The 24,487-nt window shown below is 43.3% G+C and overlaps 2 protein-coding genes across 6 annotated transcripts in view; one reads left to right on the top strand and one right to left on the bottom strand.

Moving 5' to 3' along the window:
* Positions 1-3,962: 3,962 nt before the first annotated feature.
* taf6 (TAF6 RNA polymerase II, TATA box binding protein (TBP)-associated factor) lies at positions 3,963-15,614 on the bottom strand. 2 transcript variants are annotated; one of them, XM_024379068.2, is made up of 16 exons: positions 15,399-15,614; positions 13,401-13,577; positions 11,484-11,644; positions 11,209-11,295; positions 10,650-10,803; positions 10,341-10,397; positions 10,075-10,191; positions 9,695-9,816; positions 8,779-8,856; positions 8,161-8,262; positions 7,748-7,930; positions 7,524-7,598; positions 7,291-7,416; positions 5,532-5,705; positions 5,102-5,293; positions 3,963-4,833 (listed from the first exon to the last, which is right to left on the bottom strand). In XM_024379068.2, exons 3-16 carry the CDS (start codon positions 11,637-11,639, stop codon positions 4,537-4,539), a joined length of 1,920 nt encoding a protein of 639 aa, XP_024234836.1. In that variant the 5' UTR covers positions 11,640-11,644; positions 13,401-13,577; positions 15,399-15,614; the 3' UTR covers positions 3,963-4,536. The 2 variants fall into 2 exon arrangements, with proteins under 2 accessions (XP_024234836.1, XP_024234835.1); XM_024379067.2 differs by lacking the exon at positions 13,401-13,577.
* Positions 15,615-19,501: 3,887 nt separating this feature from the next.
* LOC112218356 (Krueppel-like factor 5) overlaps positions 19,502-24,487 on the top strand; it is a 40,400-nt gene continuing 35,414 nt past the window's right edge. For 2 of the 4 annotated variants that reach the window (XR_006079337.1, XM_042301349.1), the window contains exon 1: positions 19,503-19,841. The gene's annotated coding sequence lies outside the window, so the exon portion shown is untranslated. Of the gene's footprint in view, positions 19,842-24,487 lie in introns of all 4 variants that reach the window. The other 2 variants (XR_006079338.1, XM_024379069.2) reach the window with 2 other exon arrangements.

The following is a 24,487-nucleotide window of genomic DNA, read 5'->3' on the forward strand; positions in this document are numbered from 1 at the left end:
AGCCATAACCAGCCTCTCTAAGCACTTCATGATTACAGAAGTGAGTGCTACAGGGTGGTAGACATTGTGGCATGTTCTTAGGAACACAAATGATTGTGATCATCTTAAAACATGTGGGGATTACAGACTGGGACAAGGAGAGGTTGAAAAGTACCGTGAATATGCCTGCCAGGTGTTCTGCGCATGCTCTGGAATACCGTTGGGGCCCGCAGTCTTGTTGACCTGATTAAAGACACTTCTGCCCTCGGCCTTGGAGAGCGAGATCACCCAATCCTCTGGGTCTGTGATGGCCCTCACACCCGGTTCAATGTTGTTGTTGTCAAAGCCTGCATAAAAATCATTGAGTTTGTCTGGTAGAAAGGCATCGTTGGGCAGATCACGGTTGGATAATCCGTAATGGACTGTAGCCCATGCCACATGCGGCGGGCGTCGGAGCCTATGTAATATGATTTCACCTAATTCTGATATTGTTCTTTTGCTCATTGGATGACTCTGCGGAGGTCATAGCGGGTTTTCTTGTACTTATTCCTGTCCTCTGCCATAGCGTCAGGGTTGTCTATGATAGTTTGGCTTTTGATTGGGGAAGCAGCGAACCCTAAGCTTGGGTACAACATAGCCGATGCATTTTCTAATGAAGCCAGTGTCGGAGGTAGTTAGCTCATCAATGTTATCGGCGGAGTCTCGACACATATTCCAATTAGCGCTAGCAAAGCAGTCGTGTAGCATAACCTCTGATTCTGGTGACCATTTCTCAACGGAGGGATGCGCGGGTACTTCCGTTTTCTGCTACTGCTACTGTAATAGTACAGAGTCATGATCTGATTTGCTGAATGGCGGACGAGGGAGGGCCTTGTATGCTTGCTTGTGGGTAGAATAGCAGTGGTCTCCGACTTTATCGCCCCTAGTGTTGTTGGAGACGTGTTGATGGAAGTTGGGCATCACGTGTCTTAGTGGCGACAAATTAAAATCCCCGGCAACCAGAAGGGCAACCTCAGGGTGTAGGTTTTCCTGCTTGTTTATAGGCTAGTACAGTTTGTTTAGCACCAGCTTGTTATTTTTATTTTCCGGAGGTGGAATGTATACAGCAGTCACGATAACAACTGAAAACTCCTTCGGGAGGTAGAAGGGTCGGCATTTAACCATCAGGTATTCCAAGACACTTCCACCACGCGGGTATTAGCTTAGCAAACCAGTTGGACTTGATGAAGAGGCAAAACCCTCACCCACTCGAGATTTCCCCGACTTCACTGTTCTGTCTGCCTGGTGAATGGAGAATCCCATCAAGTTGGATAGCCATGGGGGGTATCTTGTCCGGGAGCCGTGTTTCTGAAAAGCAAAGAATATTGCAGTTCTGAGAATCACGTTGGTAGCAAATCTGTGATCGGATGTCATCGATTTTATTATCAAGTGACTGTACGTTAGCCAGTAGAATGGAGGGAAGAGGTGGTCGGTTTTCCCTTCGCCTTAATCTCACCAGGATCCCCCCTCTCTTGCCTCTGTAAGGCTGGCGTTTCCTCTTGGGTAGCCCGAAAATTGGGTTGGAATTACATAGAGAGCCAAATCTGATGTTAAAGACTTCTTGTTGGTTGTAGGAAATAATAGTGGATACATTTAGTGAAAATAGAGTAAAAATAAATGACAAAATAATCACACAAAAAATTGGATCAGAGCTTGCAAAATGGTGGCCATCCAGTACAGAACCATCTTAACTAGCAGTAGGCTTTATGCCTACTTTTCATGTTCATTCAATTGAGTTCTATTTTGCAACATGTAGGCTACTGTCTGTAATTTGTCTCAATATACTGCATTCAATGATATGTGACCTAACATGTGCGCAATGATGTGCCAAATCGGGGATTTTGTGAATTTTTTTGGGTAAAGCATTATAATAAACCGCCTCAATATTTGAAGCCGTAGGTGGTAATATCTCAGTTGTTAGTATTGTGACATAATTCTAATGTTAAGGAAAGATTTGAATGGAGAAATCTGATACGAAAACAGCATTGCTCCAACGACGCACTTAGCGACCGTTCTCTCTGCATGGCGTTTTGGGAAACACATGTTACATTTACGACTATTGTAGAAAATATGGATAGTTTAAAACACTTGTAAGCCTAAATTCCATCGCTATTGGGAAACGAGCAAAGGAAACGACCCCAGGACCAGAGATAAGGCAGGCACAGCTCTTTATTTAGGAAACAGGCCCAGGACCAGAGCTAAGGCAGGTACAGCTCTTTATTTAGGAAACGGGCCCAGGACCAGAGCTAAGGCAGGCACAGCTCTTTATTTCTTTAGGAAACGGCCCCAGGCCCTAAGGCAGGACCAGAGCTAAGGCAGGCACAGCTCTTTATTTAGGAAACAGGACCAGAGCCCACAGGACCAGAGCTAAGGCAGGCACAGCTCTTTATTTAGGAAACAGGCCCCAGGACCAGGACCAGCTAAGGCAGGCACAGCTCTTTATTTAGGAAACAGGACCAGAGCTAAGGCAGGCACAGCTCTTTATTTTAGGAAACAGGCCCCAGGACCAGAGCTAAGGCAGGCACAGCTCTTTATTTAGGAAGAGCTAAGGGCCCTCTTTAGGACCAGAGCTAAGGCAGGCACAGCTCTTTATTTAGGAAACAGGACCATAGCTAAGGCAGGCACAGCTCTTTATTTAGGAAACAGGCCCCAGGACCAGAGCTAAGGCAGGCACAGCTCTTTATTTAAACAGGCCCCAGGACCAGAGCTAAGGCAGGCACAGCTCTTTAGGACCAGGACCAGCTAAGGCAGGCACAGCTCTTTATTTAGGAAACAGGCAGGCACAGCTCCAGGACCAGAGCTAAGGCAGGCACAGCTCTTTATTTAGGAAACAGGCCCCAGGACCAGAGCTAAGGCAGGCCCCAGGACCAGCTCTTTAGCTAAGGCAGGCACAGCTCTTTATTTAGGAAACAGGCCCCAGGACCAGAGCTAAGGCAGGCACAGCTCTTTATTTAGGAAACAGGCCCAGGACCAGAGCTAAGGCAGCTCTTTATTTAGCACAGCTCTTTATTTAGGAAACAGGCCCCAGGACCAGAGCTAAGGCAGGCACAGCTCTTTATTTAGGAAACGGACCCAGGACCAGAGCTAAGGCAGGCACAGCTCTTTTTAGATTTCTTTATTTAGGAAACAGGCCCCAGGACCAGGCTCTTTATTTAGGAAACCCCAGGACCAGCTAAGGCAGGCACAGCTCTTTATTTAGGAAACAGGCCAGGACCAGAGCTAAGGCAGGCACAGCTCTTTATTTAGGAAACAGGACCAGAGCTAAGCCCAGGACCAGAGCTAAGGCAGGCACAGCTCTTTATTTAGGAAACAGGACCAGAGCTAAGGCAGGCACAGCTCTTTAGGACCAGGACCAGAGCTAAGGCAGGCACAGCTCTTTATTTAGGAAACAGGACCAGAGCTAAGGCAGGCACAGCTCTTTATTTAGGAAACAGGCCCCAGGACCAGAGCTAAGGCAGGCACAGCTCTTTATTTAGGGAACCAGAGGGCAGGCCAGCTCTTTAGGACCAGAGCTAAGGCAGGCACAGCTCTTTATTTAGGAAACAGGCCCCAGGCTAAGGCCAGCTCTTTAGGACCAGGCAGGCACAGCTCTTTATTTAGGAAACGGGCCCAGGACCAGAGCTAATGCAAGCACAGCTCTTTATTTAGGAAAAGGCCTCAGGACCAGAGCTAAGGCAGGCACAGCTCTTTATTTAGGAAACGGACCCAGGACCAGAGCTAAGGCAGGCACAGCTCTTTATTTAGGAAACGGGCCCAGGACCAGAGCTAAGGCAGGCACAGCTCTTTATTTGTTAGAAGGATGAGCAGCATCCTAGCGGCCTATCCTGTGAAGCCAAACATGTCATGTCTGGAAGAAAAATCCATAAGGAATTGACAAGAGAGCAGAAACTGACTGACACCCAGGCTACCTCCACTAATTAAAATACGAAGCAATCGCCATAAAATCATTACAAAATCAGGTTTATTATAGTGTAAAAAAGGAACATAAAATCAATTAGAATGTTGGTTGAACCATTATAAATGCCCACACAGCTTTTAGACACGTGTGAATGTATGTACAATAAGAAAAGAGATATGATTTGTGCACTTTACTGCATGCACCCATCCATCCACTCCTCCCGCCATCCCATCTGGTCTCTATCAATCACTTTCGCATAATATCCCCCTTTTCTGACAATTCTTCTGCTACTCTAGACTCAGAAGTTGCTAGTTTCCACCACGGCTCCCAAAAGTAATCCCTTCCTCCCTCTTCAGGCACCTAATCTCTGTCCTATCAGAGAGGTAGAGGTATCTCTCATTATCACCATCAACATCCAATCAGAGGGCTGTCTGACCACCCTAAGCCAATTACAAGCCAGTGTCTGCGTCGCAAATGGCACCCTATTCCTCATATAGTGCACTCCTTTTGACAAGAGCCCTATGGATCCTGGACTACTTTTTAACAGTGCCCTATGAGCCCTGGTCAAAAGTAGCGCACTATATAGGGAGTAGGGTGCCATTTGGGACGCAACCAGTATCTTAGTGCGGGGACTGTGTGCTGGCCCCGGGAGAGTCTGAGCGATCCATCTTCATCCCGGCCTCCAGCGAGATGGGAGAGGTAGAGGAAGAGGAGGGGGGGAGCATGCCACTCTTACTCTCCAGGGAGGAAGAGGCGGACGTGGGGAGAGACACCACAATGTACTTCTGGAGGGGTCGCGACCCCCCGAGGCCGCTGGCCGCTCTGGACTCCAGCTTGACCAGAGGCTGCAGGGTGGAGGTAGCGCTGGCAACCGTGCTGGTTACCGAGGAGCCCGAGGAGGAACTCAAGGTGATCACCTGGAGGAGAGGGGAATATTACATTACACATCACAACACTTAACTAGGGCATCGAGATAATCTAGAGGCTTTTATCAGAGAAACTTGAAGGTCTATAAAAAAGGAATGTATAAGATATCAATGACTGTATATTAAATGTTTAGTGAATCTAGGAGGACATTGAGTGAATACAAGAGTTTGTTTTTGTTACTATTTCATATATTTGCAAATCAATATACATTTGATTTGATTTGAAAAATAAAAAAACAACAAGACTACCGTCCAGTACCTGCTGGGTGGAGGAAGCCCCTGCACTGGTTGCCATGACGATGTACTTGGTTGCCGGTGGCGATGGCTGTGTTGGGGTGCCTGGTCGGGTGGACATGAGGGTGAGGGAGCTGGGAACCTTGATGATGCTGGGGGAACGGGACCCCCCCGACCCTCCTATCCCGCTCTGAGACACCGTTAGGGTGGGCCGAGGCTGCAACACAGACAGACAGATGGGGTTTTGTAACGTTACATTGGATCATTACAGTTGCTGATATTGTCAGTTCATATCAGCGTTGAGGGCAATTCCATTTGAATTCTGGAAGTTAACAGAAATTTGTTTCATTTTTTAATGAGGAAAATTTGAATTGGAATATAAATTGAACTGAAATGGAATTGACTCCGACCTTAGGCAGTTCATATACATGGTTTTACACATCTAGTTGCCCTACCTGTGTGATGGTGAGTGTGGTTCTGTTGACCTGCTGGGCCTGTAGTGCTGCCTGGGCCCGGGCCTTAACCACGTGGGAACAGAGCGTAGGCCCCAGGTAACCGTAGTCTGCCCGGTACTGCTCCATGTTGTCAGGCAGGGGACGAGTCTTGGCGATAACGCTGGCACAGTGTTTCTGAGAGAGAAGAGGATATTAGTCAAGGATGTCTCTCTTCCAGGTGGGTATGTGTAGCCAGTCTTAGACATGTTCAGTGGAGCTTTTTAGTCCAGAACTGGGCTTAATCTGTGTCTGGGAAACCAGTCCAAAATGTATGTAGCAGTGGTCAATATGATATGTTGTCTGTGGTCCTATTTAAAACAAACGTTATGTTTTGTCATAAAGATGCATCTTCAATGGAATATTAACATTGTAGTCAACAATAATTCTCGGGCCGGCTCTTTTCTCTGTATATATCAATGATGTTGTTCTTGCGGCGGGCGATTCCCTGATCCACCTGGTGTCTCAGACGACACCATTCTGTATACTTCTGGCCCTTCCTTGGACACTGTGCTATCTAACCTCCAAACGAGCTTCAATGCCATACAACACTCCTTCCGTGGCCTCCAACTGCTCTTAAACGCTAGTAAAACCAAATGCATGCTTTTCAACCATTCGCTGCCTGCACCTGCCCACCAGACTAGCATCACCACCCTGGATGGTTCCGACCTAGAATATGTGGACATCTATAAGTACCTAGGTGTCTGGCTAGACTACAAACTCTCCTTCCAGACTAATATCTCCAATCCAAAATCAAATCTAGAGTCGGCTTTCTATTTCGCAAAAAAGCCTCCTTCACTCACGCCGCCAAACTTACCCTAGTAAAACTGACTATCCTACCGATCCTCGACTTCGGCAATGTCATCTACAAAATAGCTTCCAACACTCTACTCAGCAAACTGGATGCAGTTTATCACAGTGCCATCCGTTTTGTTACTAAAGCACCTTATACCACCCACCACTGCGACCTGTATGCTCTCGTCGGCTGTCCCTCGCTACATGTTCGTCGCCAGACCCACTGGCTCCAGGTCGTCTACAAGTCCATGCTAGGTAAAGCTCCGCCTTATCTCAGTTCACTGGTCACGATGGCAACACCCACCCGTAGCACGCGCTCCAGCAGGTGTATCTCACTGATCATCCCTAAAGCCAACACCTCATTTGGCCACCTTTCCTTCCAGTTCTCTGCTGCCTGTGACTGGAACGAATTGCAAAAATCTCTGAAGTTGGAGACTTTTATCTCCCTCACCAACTTTAAACATCTGCTATCTGAGCAGCTAACCGATCGCTGCAGCTGTACATAGTCCATCGGTATATAGCCCACCCAATTTACCTACCTCATCCCCATACTGTTTTTATTTATTTACTTTTCTGCTCTTTTGCACACCAATATCTCTACCTGCACATGTTCATCTGATCATTTATCACTTCATCTGCTAAATTGTAATTATTCACTCCTATGGCCCATTTATTGCCTACCTCCTCATGCCTTTTGCACACAATGTATATAGATAAAAAAAATTCTACTATGTTATTGACTTGTTTATTGTTTACTCCATGTGTAACTCTGTATTGTCTGTTCACACTGCTTTGCTTTATCTTGGCCAGGTCGCAGTTGCAAATGAGAACTTGTTCTCAGAGAGGGTAGCCAGTTAAATAAAGGTGAAATAAATCAAATTAAAATAAAATAATAAGTAGAACAATAACAGTGTGTTCGGCTCCTCACCAGTAGAAGGCTTTGGACGTGGTCTGCTCCTATCTTATCGATGTTGGAGACCACAGGTCCCTCAGACACAGCTTTGATACGAGCTCCTTCTACAGTGAGCCTGGGCAGGATCAACGTCTTGATCACCTGGAAGGGAGAAAGAGATGAGAGGGTGAGCGACAGAGTACACTATTACACCACAGCTCAGACCAGGGTGAGAATATTTCTTCAAATGGCAGAAAGGCAGTACTCACGTCAGGTCCTAGTTCAGACAGTCCAGCGATGCAGCCATACCGTGTCGTCCACTGGGTCTTCTCATCCAACCAGCTCTGAGAGAAAGATGAAGGGAAGGAGATGTTCATGGCTCATAATAATGCTTACTGTCTCAATCCCAGTATTATTTGTTATTTATTTCAACTAAAAACACACACCTTTCCTCCCAAGTAAAAGTTGATCAATCGGACGCATATCCACATACCTTGGTGAAGGTCTTGGTGATGCGTGACTGGATGTTGTTGGTGGTGGTGCTGAAGGTCTTACAGCTCTGGGCCATCAGACGGGCAGCGAAGTCCCTCAGAGCCCAGTGGTTGTCCACGTCAGGCCGCAAACACAGCTGCTTACTCACTATACACGTCACCACCGCTGGGATCAACTCATGCAGCTAGGCCACCACCAGGGAATCAGGGAGAGGAGCAAGAGAGGGACACATCAAATGGCAGGTGTTATGATCAGCACTGAGTTTAGGTCTGTCTGTGTCAAAATGCTCCAGAAATTACAATTATATTATCATTTGGTTTTCCGTTTACTGTGTGTAATATTGACCTGTGTCATGTGTTTAGTTTTAGTTTTCAGTAAACTGTGTATGATATTTAGTTGTGTTAGAACTCTTACATATTTCTCTAGGTAGAGTGTGGGGTTGTCCATGAGGGCCTTGACCATCCTCATCAGGTAGATGAGCAGGGCCAGGTTGTTCTGCACCACGTTCACACGGACCTACAGGAGGAGAGGAGGACGTAAGAGAGAAGAACAAGCTAAAGGTCACAGGGCCAGGTTGTTCTGCACCACGTTCACACGGACCTACAGGAGGAGAGGAGGACGTAAGAGAGAAGAACAAGCTAAATGTCACAGGGCCAGGTTGTTCTGCACCACGTTCACACGGACCTACAGGAGGAGAGGAGGACGTAAGAGAGAAGAACAAGCTAAAGGTCACAGGGCCATGATCCCTACTGCACTGAAACACTTAGGCTCTATCTAAATAACTTGAAAATGTCTTCTCCTCATCTCCTTTCCCTCAGCTGCAATGATTGGAAATGATTGGACAGGTGAAAACAATATAGTGTAAGCTCATCATTAGGCTAGCGTTCACCTGGTCAGTTCTTTCAGATCAGTGCAGTGAATAAGATGAGGATGAAGAAAGGGAAGATTCGTTTCGACAATTGAGAAATAGTGTAGAGATTAGAGATTGACAGAGTAGAGACTAGAGATTGACAGGAAGGAAGAGAAGCTCACCCCCTCAGAGATAAATGTGCTGAATCTGGGGAGCATCTGGTAGAGCCCAGGGTCTGTAGCAATACTCTGTAGAGCCTCCTGAAGAAGACAAGAGAGACATACTGGGTCAGAGAGATGGCATTATAACATGGCAACAATAAGAAAACCATACACACAGAAATACAGTCATGACCCAAATGATTGGCACCCTTGATAAAAATGAGCAAAAAAATACTGTATAAAATAAATAATATTCATAATTAGCTATATTGTATGCAAAAAATGATTTATTATTTATATTAATACAATTGCTCAAAGAAAGATATTTTGTTTAACAAGTAAAACGTATTTTCTATCAAAAAGATAGGGGTCCAAATGATGGCACCCGTTTTCAATACACCCTCCCCTTAGGAGGATAAGGGCACTATGCCTGATTCTACCATGTTTTATGAGATTACAGAATTTAGACCATCCCCCCCATACAGAATCTGTGGACTGCTCTCTTTAATTCAAACCACAGCTTTTCAATGGGGTTCAAGTCTGGAGATGGCCATTGCAAAAACACATTCTTCTTTCGACACCAAACCCACTGGTGTGCTTGGACAAAGAGCTCTCTTTTCATGTCATCTGACCATAGCACCGATTCTAATCTAAGTGCCAATGCCGTTTAGCAAAATGCACGCATTTACATTTGTTGGATGACATTAAAATATAGCTCAATTGGTCACGCACACCTGTGGTGGTTTTGAGAGAAAGATGTGATAAGCAGAAAACAACCCCAAACCTACTGTAAAATATGGTGGTGGATCTCTGATGTATGGGGCTAGTTTGTTTCCACTGGTCCTGGGCCCTTGTTAAAGTCAACAGCATCATGAACTCTACCCAGTACCAGGACATTTTAGCCAGAAACCTGGTTGACTCAAGACACAAAACTCACAGCTCTCTTGGCCTCACAGGACCCGACGCAGGCCTCCGTGATCTCCTTGTAGTAGAGCTGCTGTTCCACTGAGAGCTCGTGAGTACTGCGGGGCTTCATCCTCATCAGACCCTCCTTCTTACCTGGGAGGGACCAAACCAGAGGGACCACAAACATTGATTAAATAAGAATAGCTTTTCTAGTATCCTTTTCACACTACCGTGCTGAGCCAAGCTGCACTTCACTGGCTTAGTTACACATCTACCATAGCGGCTTGAACCATGCTGGAAAGGACAATGTGAAAAGAAAATATCAGAGCCAACACAGTATGGTTCGGTTTGACATGTTATGTGTCACATACAATTTTAAGATGGCGTACAGACACATCAGAAGCTCCTGACCTTTAGCCTCTGCAGATATAGCTCCCTGGCCCTTCTGGATGGAGCCCTCCTCCTCCTGACCAGGCTTGACTACCTTGAGGGGCTCTGTAGACTCAGCCTTCTGCTGCTCTTTGGGGGCTGAGGGAAAGAGAGGGGAAAAGAAGTGAGATGGTATATACACAGTGAAAATATACACATGATGGAAATGCGGTTGTTTAGAGAAGAATGCTGCTTTACTCAAGTAGATGATAGAGAAGGATGGAAACAGACACAGACAGACATCTCACCTGGGGGTGGGTTTTCTGGTATAGCAGGCTGGACACCTTCAATACTTAACCAGTGAGCTAAGGAACAGAAAACAAGAGAGGAGGTACAACCAGAGCTTGTATAACCAACAAACCCAAACACTTGTTTAAAGATAATACCATCATATAACATATGGATAACAATGGAAGTGGATATAATAAAATACAATCAACATCAATATAAGTAGGTCTATACCTTTGAAATGTTTGAATGCGTCAGTATCACTGTGTGGAGGTATATGTTTTTGTCAAATCAATACAACATTTTTACCAAACAAAATAGAATTATACCTTTGAGTGAAACATCAAGTGGGACTCTAGGGAGGGGTGTGTTGATGATGTCACTAAGGTCCACCTCCTTCTCCTCGTAGAAGTGAAGCTCCCTCCCTCCTCCGCTGGCAAAGCGGAACGGGATGAACTCCTGCGACTGGAACCCATACAGAGGCTGTGGAGGAGAGGCCTCTATGAAACCGAGCACTGGGATGACTAATACTGTTCGCATAGATACACACTGAAACTGAAATGGTGCATGTATATGTGCAGTGACTTGAAATGTACAAGTCATGTGTAGTGACTGCCATCAATAAGTATGCTACCAATTGACTGATATCAATACATTATGTAACACTAGCAACCCAAAACAGGTTAAGTTGAATTTGTAGTGGCTTTAATCATTTATCTGAAGATAGCTTAGTAATTGCTCTACTGACATTTTTAACCAAGTCTGTTTATGTAAATAACATCTAAAATGGTGCTTTCAATATAGCCTATATATTTCATTGAGGTCCTGTGAAAAGTTCTCCAAAGAAAGAACCATTTCTCCATGATGGCGTAGTATAGTCCCCCTCACCTCTACATTCTTCAGTTTAAGAGCATGATCTATGTCGCTTGTCGTCAGTTTACGTCTCTTTCCGTGGTGCATAAACTTCAACGCGTCCTGGAAGACAAAGGGAGGGGGAAAACAGAAAAGGATCACATTTCATAACATAATTACCCTGTGTACATTGGTATTGATATGAACTGAGGTGCAACATGTCAGCGTGAGTCATCCAAAAAGAACAGATTCTCATTTTCAGCAAATCACTTTGCTACGGTGTGCCCTACTGAACTCGGCCCTGCTCTTACCTGGGCGATCTCCTTTATTCTGTAGCTGACCTCCTCGCTCAGGGCGGCACAGCTCTCCTCCTGTAGCTGCCCCACTCCTATGGACTCTGCCATGGCCTTCATGGACTCAGTGGGAAGAACCACAGTGCACTGCTTCGGCCTCCGCTCCTCCGCCATGGTGGCTGTGGGATAGAGGGATAGTTGGGAGGTGAATGAGGGACGTCAAGCTGAAAGAAAACTATTTTTCCTATGTTTTGGGTTCTAATGACCATGTTATAACTCACTTCCAGCTGCATCTTAGAAAACACACATTATTCTGATTCATTTAAAACGACTCATCTTGTTTTGGGTTCTAATGACCATGTTATTACTCACTTCCAGCTGCATCTTAGAAAACAAACATGATTCTGATTCATTTAAAACAACTCATCTTGTTTTGGGTTCTAATGGCCATGTTATAACTCACTTCCAGCTACATCTTAGAAAATAAACATGATTCTGATTCATTTAAAACAACTCATCTTGTTTTGGGTTCTAATATAACTCACTTCCAGCTGCATCTTATAAAAACAAACATTCTGATTAATTTAAAACGACTCATCTTGTTTTGAACACAAAGCATGCTTCTGAATCCAGGCTATATCCCAGGCTGTCACTGTATCTAATGTTAGGCTTCTGGAAATTCATGAATGGACGGTGAACGCAAGATTGCATAAATAAAAACCTCATGATTAGAGATATTACAGATCAGATGACTGACCACCAGCTTTCCCACTCTACTGTAACGTCATTAAAACACACATTTCACCTCTCATTGAAGGCAGCACAAATATACTAGCTGCCAGTCAGCTTATGTTCCCTCATTCTGTCAGAATGGCAAAAGCTTTGCATGCATGTGTCTTCAACTTTACATAATAATAAGAATACATTTAATTTGTAAAACTGTTTTTCAGTAGAGTTATCTCAAAGCTCAACTGAGGAAAAACGTAAAACATTATATACAATAAAAATAACATACATTTAGAATCAATGGAGGTAAAATAGCAATAGTGGGCTAGGTGCGAAATACATTTTACATTGGGTCTTAGGACTATGAAAGTCTGTAGTAGTGGGTTTTAAGTCCCGTTTTAAAAGTTCAGCGTGACGGAGCAGCTCTCAGATGGTCAGGGAGAGCATTCCATAGGCAAGGGGCAAGGGTGCAGAAGGCTCGGTCCCGGATTAGGTTATCTGCATCTGGCTGGGAGAGTGAGGGTATGACCAAAAAATATAAATGACCAAAAAATATAAATGCAACATGTAAAGTGTTGGTCCCATGTTTCATGAGCTGAAATAAAAGATTGCAGAAATGTTCCATAGGCAAAAAGCGTATTTCTCTCAAATTTTGAGAGATTTTGTTTACATTCCTGTTAGTGAGCATTTCTCCTTTGCCAAGATAATCAATGCACCTGACAGGTGTGACATATCAAGAGCTGATTAAACAGCATGATCATTACACAGGTGCACCTTGTGCTGGGGACAACAAAAGGCCACTTTAAAATGTGCTGTTTTGTCACACAACACAATGCCACAGATGTCTCAAGTTGAGGGAGCGTGCAATTGGCATGCTGACTGCAGGAATGTCAGCCAGAGCTGTTGCTAGAGAATTGAATGTTCATTTCTCTACCAACGTCGCTTTATAAAATGTGGCAGTATGACCAACCGGCCTCACAACCACATGTAACCATACCAGCCCAGGACCTCCACATCCGGCTTCTTCACTTGCAGGATCGTGTGAGACCAGCCACCAAGAGAACTGATAAAACTGGGGGTTTGCACAACCAAAAGAATTTCTGCACAAACCGTCTGAGGGAAGCTCATCTGCGTGCTCGTCGTCCTCACCAGGGTCTTGACCTAATTGCAGTTCAGCATCGTAACCAACATCAGAGGGCAAATGCTCACCAACGATGGCCACTGGCACACTGGAGAAGTGTACTCTTCACAGATGAATCCCAGATTCAACTGTACCGAGCAGATGACAGACGTATGGCGTTGTGGAGACCAGCTGTTTACTGACGTCAACATGGTGAACAGAGTGCTCCATGGTGGCGGTGGGGTTATGGTATAGGCAGGCATAAGCTAGAGACAACAAACACAATTGCATTATATCAATGGCAATTTGAATGCAGTGATACCGTCATGAGATCCTGAGGCCCATTGTTGTGCCATTCATCCACCACCTGGCCTGCATACTCACCTGACATGTCACTCATTGAGCATGTTTGAGATGCTTTGGATCGATGTGTAAAACAGCGTGTTCCAGTTCTCGCCAATATCCAGCAACTTTGCACAGCCATTGAAGAGGAGTGGGACAACTTTCCACAGGCCACAATCAACAGCCTGATCAACTCTATGAAGGAGATGTGTCGCGCAGCATGATGCAAATGGTGGTCACATCAGATACTGACAGGTTTCCTGATCCACACCCCTACCTTTTTTAAGGTATATGTGACCAACAGATGCAGTCATGTGAAATCCATAGATTAGGGCCTAATTTATTAATTTCAATTGACTGATTTCTTTATATGGACTGTAACTCAGTAAAATCTTAGAAAATGTTGCATTTATATTTGTGTTCAGTGTAAGATTGAAAAATAGTGTTTTACATATTTGTTTTATGTGGGCATCGAAGGACAGAGAAGGATGAAACTTGACTCCTAGGTTGGAGATGACAGAGGACACGTGGATGGCCTGTCCAGTGATTGTAGGGCAGATGTTTGCAGCACTGGTAAAATGTTTGGGTGTCCCAATAAGCAAAGCCTCAGTCTTGCTACTGTTCCATTGGAGAAAGTTACCTTTCATCCATGCCCTGATGTCCTCTAGGCAGCTGCTGAATTTTGCTTGGGCAGAGATGGTGTCCGGTTTGGTTATCGAAAGCGTGGAAGTCGATGTTATAATCTCTGACGATTTGGCCGAGAGGGAGCATGTTAATTATAAACGGGATTGGCTTGGAGTGGGTCACGTCAATTGCCTGAGGGTCAGCCTGCAAAACTGGCAAGCAATCTTGGACCCCGGTGTGCATGTTGTACTGCTCGCAGTTCAATTTGCTGATCATTTTCCTACCACCTCGTCTGCATGTTTTCCATAGACTGAGCTCCTTCTACACAATGTAAAAAAAATACTGTTTTTTTTAATGGTAACTTACTGGTAGCCAGTTACCTGTAAGTTAATGTTAAAAAGTACAGTATGTTACTGTAAATTCCAAAGAAATGTTGGTTTAACAGTGCTGTACTGTTAAACCAATATTTATTTGGAATTTACTGTACTGATTAACCAAAGTTTATTTGGAATTTAGGGTAACATACTGTACTATTTGTTTACAGTAACTTACAGGTGACTGTCTGCCATTAAGTTACTGTAAAAACAACAGCATTATTTTTTTTTACAGTGCAGGGTTGTTCTCATGAGTTCAAAACTCCTTGTGTGTAGTGGAGGGAAATTGCTTCCATTTCTTAATCTTTGAACGAGCCTTCGGTCCAGGAGATAAAATAAAATGAGATGAGATGAGAAGAAGCTCAAGCCTGGTATTTGAATCCAAACAATTAGCCAATTGATTGATTACATAGGGTCCACAGCCTATAAAGCTACGTTAGGCTTCTTCTTTAAAACTCAAAGAGAGCGAACGGTAGTCATCGAAATGTAATAACAACTTGCAGGCATGCAGGCTAGTTAGCATAGCTAGCTACTAGACCGTTCCAGCCTAAATTACCTACCCGGTCTGAGATTTTACCCGATAGTTTGCAAGCGAATTACATATCAGAACCAAAAACAACATATGCAGCAGATTCTGCGATATATGTGTTATTCAAACAATTTGTATACAGTTCCGTGCATTTTGTTGATGTAATGGTTAGCTAATGCTAGCGAGCCAAGTTGATTAGCCTAGCATAGCGCTCTTACCTTCCAAAGTTACCAATACGGTCGTTATACAGCAACAGGAGAAAACACAAAATTATTCAAAACAAACAAATACTATTTAAATGTTTGACAGTGGTTCGTTTGCCAACCTAACTAATTACAGTATTTATTTATTTGTAGATTTATTTTTAACTGATTTAGCTATGGTTTGCAGCTCCGAACCCTTTTTCAGAAAATCCGCCATCTTGTTTTGTTTTTCAAGGTCCTCAAACATGTTTACTTGAATGTAATGTCATCCTATATTTTGAACCGTGGCAAATTTGTATCTATGGTGGTATACATGTTTATGAAGTTGGTCTTATTGTAAAATGTAGTTCCAATAATTATTTCCCTACAATATACTATTTTTTAAAACGATTTTAGAAATATTTGATACTACACATCTGTAAAGATTAGTTGGATGTTTTCACCAATCGGCTAGTTCTGCCTGTCAGTGATGGTTCTAGTTTTATTCTGAGCTATTTGCCCTAAATCTACTTCATACAACTCATTCCAACCCCAATCCACAGGTTTGAAAGGAATGCAATCATAATATTTCTTACACCTATCCACTTCTTTTTAATCTGGGGACCAATCTATAATCCGGATTGGGCTCCCGAGTGGCACAGCGGTCTAAACCACTGTATCTCAGTACTAGACGTGTCACTACAGACCCTGGTTTGATTCCAGGCTGTATCACAACCGGCCGTGATTGGCCCAGCATCGTCCGGGTTAGGGTTTGGGCGGGATAGGCTATCATTGTAAATAAGAATGTGTTCTTAGCTGACTTGCCTCGTTAAATCAAGGTTAAATAAAATAAAAAATTCAGTAGAGCTGCTGAGGTGAGGACAGCTCATAATAATGTCTGTAATGGAGTATAATGGCTGGAATGGAGTGAATGGAATTGTATCAATACCATTCCATTTACTCTATTCCAGTCATTCTGAGCCGTCCTCCCCTCAGCAGCCTCCACTGGTTGAGTTTACAGGTCATCTTTATTAATGAACAGGGACATGGGATGTCTCACTCCACAAAAGGGGTGCTACAGGCATAATGGGAACATGAATGTGGTTAGAATACAACAAAGTACAGGTCATACTTTGTTGTACAGCAGATGGGCCACTGGCGGTCAACGGGCCATATGTCCCCCCTTTTGTAGGTCCGCAGACCAATGCCACACAAACAAATATATAAATATATATATACACCAGTCAAAAGTTTGGACAAACCTACTCATTGAAGGGTTTTTCTTAATTTTTTACTATTTCCTACATTGTAGAATACTAGTGAAGACATCAACACTATGAAATAACACATATGGAATCATATAACCAAAAAAGTGTTAAACAAATATATTTGATTCTTTAAAGTAGCCATCTTTTGCCTTCATGACAGCTTTGCACACTCTCTGCATTCTCTCAACCAGCTTCACCTGGAATACTTTTCCAACAGTCTTGAAGGAGTTCCCACATATGCTGAGCACCTGTTGGCTGCTTTTCCTTCACTCTGCAGTCCAATTAATCCCAAACCATCTCAATTGGGTTGAGGTCAGGTGATTGTGGAGGCCAGGTCATTTGATGCAGCACCATCACTCTGCTTCTTGGTCAAATAGCCTTTACACAGCCTGGAGGTGTGTTTGGTCATTGCCCTGTTGAAAAACAAATGATAGTCCCTCTAGTGGTGTGGGGGCTGTACTTTGGCAAAGTAGGTGGGGTTATATCCTGTCTGTTTGGCCCTGTCCGGGGGTATCGTCGGGTGGGGCCACAGTGTGTCCCGACCCCTCCTGTCTCAACCTCCAGTATTTATGCTGCAGTAGTTTATGTGTCGGGGGTCAATCTGTTATACAGTGGGGCAAAAAAGTATTTAGTCAGCCACCAATTGTGCAAGTTCTCCCACTTAAAAAGATGAGAGAGGCCTTTAATTTTCATCATAGGTACACGTCAACTATGACAGACAAAAGGAGAAAAAAAATCCAGAAAATCACATTGTAGGATTTTTAATGAATTTATTTGCAAATTATGGTGGAAAATAAGTATTTGGTCACCTACAAACAAGCAAGATTTCTGGCTCTCACAGACCTGTAACTTCTTCTTTAAGAGGCTCCTCTGTCCTCCACTCGTTACCTGTATTAATGGCACCTGTTTGAACTTGTTATCAGTATAAAAGACACCTGTCCACAACCTCAAACAGTCACACTCCAAACTCCACTATGGCCAAGACCAAAGAGCTGTCAAAGGACACCAGAAACAAAATTGTAGATCTGCACCAGGCTGGGAAGACTGAATCTGCAATAGGTAAGCAGCTTGGTTTGAAGAAATAAACTGTGGGAGCAATTATTAGGAAATGGAAGACATACAAGACCACTGATAATCTCCCTTGATCTGAGGTTCCATGCAAGATCTCACCCCGTGGGGTCAAAATGATCACAAGAACGGTGAGCAAAAATCCCAGAACCACACGGGGGGACCTAGTGAATGACCTGCAGAGAGCTGGGACCAAAGTAACAAAGCCTACCATCAGTAACACACTACGCCGCCAGGGACTCAAATCCTGTAGTGCCAGACGTGTCCCCCTGCTTAAGCCAGTACATGTCCAGTCGTGATGGATTGGCGGGGCTCCGTGTCGGCAGCAAAGTGTCCAGGCAATTGACAAAAGAAGTATTGAAGCCCAGGAATTGTCTGATGGATCTCTTCGACTAGCCGGTAGATGGGCCTAGCTCCAGGCTAGCTCCAGGCTAACTGGTACTTGCTTCGGGACAGAGACGTTAGCCAGGAGTAGCCACTCGGATAGCAGCTAGCTAGCTGCAATGATCTGGAGTAAAGGTTCAGAGCTTGCGGTATGAATCCGAAGATTTGGTAGAGAAATGCAGTCCGATATGCTCTGCGTTGATATCGCGCTGTGCAGACTGGCAAGAATTGCACCAGTTGAGGCTGGCAGATGTCCGAGTTAACGGGGATGACCGCTAGCAGTGGCTAACTGACTACTAGCTAGTAGCTAGTTAGCTGGCTAGCTACTGAGGGGGGTCCGGTTCTAAAGTATAAAAAATAGCAGATCCATACCACATTGGGAGAGGTGGGTTGCAGGAGAGTATGTTCAGTCCGTAGATAAGAAATTGAGATTAAAAATATAAAAAATATATATGAAATATATACAAAGAAAAACGATATATATATATAAAAAAAATGTTTTAACCTTTATTTAATCAGTCAGGGACTAAACCCAGGGTCCCTGAGGTAGTCACCTCATATAAGTACTTGAGAGTATTGGTAGATGGTACACTGTCCTTCTCTCAGCACATATCAAAGCTGCAGGCTAAAGTTAAATGTAGACTTGGTTTCCTCTATTGTAAATCTCTCCTCTTTTACCCCAGCTACCAAACAAACCCTGATTCAGATGACTCTCCTACCCATGACAGATTACGGAGACGTAATTTATAGATCGGCAGGTGAGGGTGCTCCCGAGCGGCTAGATGTTCTTTACCATTCAGCCATCTGATTTACCACCAATGCTCTTTATAGGACACATCACTGCACTCTATACTCTGTAAACTGGTCATCTCTGTATACCTGTCGCAAAACCCACTGGTTGATGCTTATTTATAAAACCCTCTTAGGCCTCACTCCCCCTATCTGAGATATCCACTGCAGCCCTCATCCTCCACATACAACACCGATCTGCCAGTCACATTCTGTTAAAGGTCCCCAAGGCACACGCAGGTAGTCTAGTGGTTAGGTTGCTGGATCCAATCCCAAACTGACAAGGCAATAAATGTTTAGTGTAAAAATGTAATTATATTTTGTATTGATAAACTACAATTTGATTATTTTTGTCTTTGTTACTTCTTCTTGATATTTATGATTCTTATTTTTGTATTTATATTTATATAGTTTTAAATGTTGTTTTTTTGGGGGGCTGAAGGCGTGGTTCGCCCAAGGAGCTATACAAGCTAGAACCGCCAGTGCTAGCTTCACCAATTGGAATTAATACCCAAAATTAGCTGTTCGAGTTTCGACATTTATCCCCCACCCGCGCCTCCTCGCTTGGATTGGCTAATGTTCCTGTCAATCATGACTTCCAGGTCTCACTGCCATAGGCTACTTGAGCGCAGGTAAAACGACACATGAGCCAGAGGGAGGCATTTGGAATTCCTGGATCCGATAAAGACGCGCATATCACGCAGCAGTTGTCAAATCTATATGTACTTTACATACGTTATATGTATAAAGAATGGGTTATTTGAATACGTTTTATCCAGGAGATAGTTATGGAAACTAGTATAGGACAGGCCATGAATCCGGCACACAACAGAAGAGAGCGCGGTTTTCACGCAACTAAAACCTGTGCGGCTGTCTGGAGCGGACGGCGCAGATGACTCGTCCGTTTTTGAAGAAGTGAAACCCCCGGTGAGAATTAGTCCACATCTTAACCCGTTGGAGGGTAGGCCAGGTACGGTCAGCGGTTCCACCCTATCCCGCTCTTCTCCTGGTTTATATTTTGTAGTCAGTTGGATCGTGGGCACTTCCACTCAATAAAATAAACTATGTGTCCCCCTCTGTTCTCTAACCCCAATAAACATAGTTGTATATACATACATAATAATGAATTCATTATTTCAATGTTCTTGGGAGAAAGAGCACATGTAGACCTATTCAATATACATGATTTTCCATAAATTGTTAGCCTATAGAAAAGCCTATAGCGTTATTACCCGTGCATTAGGCTAGTCTTCTCGACCCAAGCATGCTTCCATACTTGGAATAATGTTGTTGAAAGGGCATACAAATTGATTAGTATTTTTTTTATGTCTTTAGATTTGTTAGTCACTTCGTTATAAATGCATATTTGTCGTGCATTTAATTCGTTTAAAGATTGTTTTATGAATAGAAGTGGACTAAAGTATGACCACAACTCTCTATTTAGCCGGGACGAACAAGTGTGCAATAAAACAGTGAGTAGCCTACTTCGAATAGGATAGCAGAGGACCGAACAAGGTGCAAGTAAACTGTACAGTGTAATACCATTGAACACATCGAAAAAATGATTCATTTGTGGTTCAAGACAAAACGAATGAGTTAAAACCTCAATTTGACCACGTTTTTCTTATTAAAATGTCATTATAATTAACTAATAATACTATAGACCTCAGTTTTTGCACATGATCTGTCTACTGCTATTTTGCTGCTGATTTTAAGAGGGTGTGTGTGAGGTTATCCCCAGTTTCTGACCCCCAACTGCAGATAGTTCAGTTTCCTTTCTGGTGTCGTGTTTTATGTTTACCCTGCAACATCTGGCGGAATGCCAACTGTTGAATGGGATCTGACAGCGTCCAATTACTCTTGATGTTCTCTTTTGGTCATGGAAGTTTCTTTGGAATTCACAGCTATTAACTTTGATGTGGATGTATCTGATCTATTTATAGCCTCTGGTGTGTTTATGATAGTCATTTGACTGTCTGTGATCATGGATGGATTTAGGCTAATGATAGAAAGAATAAGAATAGGGCCCATTTCCTTTCTCTATACAGAGATTCAGGAATTGTTTTAGTAATCAGACTATTGAAAGTTCAAAAAGCCTTCTATTCTTGATTAGTATTTGTATTTATTAAGGATCCCCATTCCTGGGGTCCAGCAACATTAAAGCAGTTATATAGAATGTACAATATTACATCACATTTCACAACACTTTTCACAAGACAGTAAGTGTGTTTCCTCAGGCCACTACTCTACTATCACATTATTTACACTACAAAATCCACTTGGCGTGTGTGTAGAGTGCGTGTCTTATCATGTGTATGTCTGTCTGTGCTGTTGTGTGTGTCTCTTCACAGTCCCCGCTGTGTATTTTTAACAGTTTTTAAAATCTGATTCTACTGCTTGCATTCGTTACCTGACGTGGAATAGAGTTCCATGTAGCCATGGCTCTATGTGGTACTGTGCACCTCCCGTAGTCTGTGATTGACTTGGGGATTAGTAATAAACGTGGCCCCCCTTCATAGGCACAGTCAGTAAAGTTTAAGTGTTCCCCCCAAATATTCCAGAGTGCTATGTTGTTGTCCCAGGTAGGCTGCCAAGGCTACATGCCTAGGGTTGAAATCAACACAGGTAACCTGCGAAGGCAACACGCCTAGGGTTGAAATCAACACAGGTAGGCTGCCAAGGCTACATGCCTAGGGTTGAAATCAACACAGGTAGGCTGCCAAGGCTACATGCCTAGGGTTGAAATCAACACAGGTAGCCTGCCAAGGCTACATGCCTAGGGTTGATATCAACACAGGTAGGCTGCAATTGTTTCAAATATGTACAGTGGGCATAGAAAGTCACCACCCCCTTTCAAAATGTACACCTTTTGTTGCCTTACAGCCTGAAATGAAAACACATACAGTTATACCTTTTCTGGCTTTATATACACACAGTAACCCACAATATCCAAGTGAAAAAAATGAAAAACTTCTGAAAATGTAATAAAACACCTAGACTGTGCAACATTTGCCCTTTCTTCCATGCAGAATTTGAAAGTAGTGTGACTTTCTATTCCCACTGTAGCCTATTTGACTGATACACCTTAGATTACAGCCCAATACATTTTAAACTGCATCTTAAATCTACTTATTTTAGGGAAGATCGTAACAATTCCTCTCATACATTTTCTACAAATGATCGCGGCTTGTCTGTTTTCTCACTTTCACTCATATGCATTTTATTTCCAGTGACAAAATTGCATTTGACAGCAATGCAGATGTACTTTTACACATACACACTTATTACCAGATGACCTCAATACCTTTCTTATGCATTTCAGTCACTACAAACCATAGATCCTTCGGATATTTGTGTATCTTTGTTTGTTATTTAGTGCATTTATTGAGGTAATGGCAGGAGGCCAAATTCAAAAGTTTCACCAAATAATCTTTACATATTTGTTTCTAATACACCCAGGTGTTTTAAAATAGAGAATAAATAGCTTGATTGTGTCGTGGAAATTACCACCAGGGACACCTGAAGTCAATCTTAAATGAATTCTTATTTATTATCAGCAAGCTGGAGAGGTCACAGTCAACTTAGATGCATAAAGTACCGGTCTGAAGATAGCTCTGCCGTGGCAGTCCCGTTAGTTGTCTTATATACTGCTTACAGACAAGTAGCATAGGCATAGTTCATACGGTTGGTTCCTGCATGTGTCTGGCACCGTCTCCAATCTTAACTTGTAGAACATGTTCTGGGTGTTCTGCCAAAAAGTCTGAGGAGGGGGTCATGACCGTCTCCCCCTCATATCTCTACCCAGCACCTACAGGAACCAATGATTGTATGAGACAAGATGTACAATTCAAGGCTGTCCTTCCAGACTATATATTTTTCCTCCACATTCCCTACTTCTATCTTTTATCACTTCAATGATAGTAATCATCAAACACTTCATTTTGGGTGATACAATCTACACTGCCTTCGGAAAGTATTCAGACCCCGTGACTTTTTCCAAATGTTGTTACGTTACAGCCTTATTCTATAATTTATTAAATAAAAACATATCATATGTATTCAGACCCTTTGCTATGAGACTTGAAATTGAGGTCAGGTGCATCCTGTTTCCATTGATCATCCTTGAGATGTTACTACAACTTGAAGTCCACCTGTGGTAAATTCAATTTATTGGACATGATTTGGAAAGTCTGTGAAAGGTCCCACAGTTAACAGTGCATGTCAGAGAAAAAAACAAACCATGATGTCGAAGGAATTGTCCGTAGTGCTCCGAGACAGGATTGTGTCGAATCACAGATCTGAGGAAGGGTACCAAAAACGTCTGCAGCAAACTGAGCAAACCGGGGAGAAGGGCCTTGGTTAAGGGAGGTGACCAAAACCCTATGGTCACTCTGACAGAGCTCCAGAGTTCCTCTGTGGAGATGGGAGAACCTTCCAGAAGGGCAACCATCTCTGCAGCACTCCACCAGTCAGGCCTTTATGGTAGAAGGGCCAGATAGAAGCCACTCCTCAATAAAAGTCACATGACAGCCTGCTTGGAGTTTGCGGGCTGTCATATGTGGTATCTAAAGACTCTCACACTATGAGAAACAAGATTTTCTGGTCCGATGAAACCAAGATTGAACTATTTGGCCTGAATGCCAAACGTCAAGTCTGGAGGAAACCTGGCACCATGTCACCGGCATCGACTGAGATACTAGTCAGGATCGAGGCAAAGATGAATGGAGCAAAGTACAGAGAGATCCTTGATGAAAACCTGCTCCAGAGCGTTCGGGAACTCAGACTGGGGTGAAGGTTCACCTTCCAACAGGACAATGACCCTAAGCACACAGCCAAGACAATGCAGGAGTGGCTTCGGGTCAAGTCTCTGAATGTTCTCAAGCGGCCCAGTCAGAGCCCGGACTTGAACCTGATCGAACATCTCTGGAGAGAACTGAAAATCCAACCTGACAGAGCTTGAGAGGATCTGCAGAGAAGAATGGGAGAATCTCCCAAAATACAGGTGTGCCAATCTTGCAGCATCATACCCAAGAAGACTCGAGGCTATAGTCAATGCCAAAGGTGCTTAAACAACGTAATGAGTAAAGGGTCTGAATACTTGTGTAACTGTGATATTTCAGTTTTTTAAATGATAAATTAACAAACATTTCTAAAAACCTGTTTTTGCTTTGTCATTATGGGGTATTGTGTGTAGATTCATGAGGGGGGAAAAAACTATTTAATTCATTTTAGAGTAAGGCTGTAATGTAACAAAATGTGGAAAAAGTCCAGGGTTCTGAATCCTTTCCTAAGGCACTGTAATTAGTGTGGGAATACTATCACCATAATAAAGGTTATACTTTATTAATGGGAGGGAATTTATTGAATATACACACACTTACACAGCATGTTAATAACACAATTAGGCAAACTAAGCAAAAAACTCTGCAGCCCATTTAACAATTTGGGATCCGCCAAAAAGTTTAAAACCTTCTGAGAAGTAGCCATTATTTACTATTTTACACACAGGGTTACTATACATAACTTTAACCCATTTTATTAGAGATTCTCCAACATTGAAATATTAAAGACATTTACAGTGGAGCAAAAAAGTATTTAGTCAGCCACCAATTGTGC

Source organism: Oncorhynchus tshawytscha, linkage group LG19, assembly GCF_018296145.1.
Source record: "Oncorhynchus tshawytscha isolate Ot180627B linkage group LG19, Otsh_v2.0, whole genome shotgun sequence".
NCBI lineage: Eukaryota > Metazoa > Chordata > Actinopteri > Salmoniformes > Salmonidae > Oncorhynchus > Oncorhynchus tshawytscha.

Excerpts from the sequence above, each read along its gene's own strand:
- taf6 (XM_024379067.2), bottom strand. The coding sequence starts at position 11,639 with ATGGCGGAGGAGCGGAGGCCGAAGCAGTGCACTGTGGTTCTTCCCACT. Across the intron at positions 10,398-10,649 it reads ACTTGATGTTTCACTCAAAG|CTCACTGGTTAAGTATTGAA; the intron begins GTATAATTCTAT and ends TCTGTTCCTTAG. Across the intron at positions 8,857-9,694 it reads CCTGTGAGGCCAAGAGAGCT|GAGGCTCTACAGAGTATTGC; the intron begins GTGAGTTTTGTG and ends TGTCTTCTTCAG.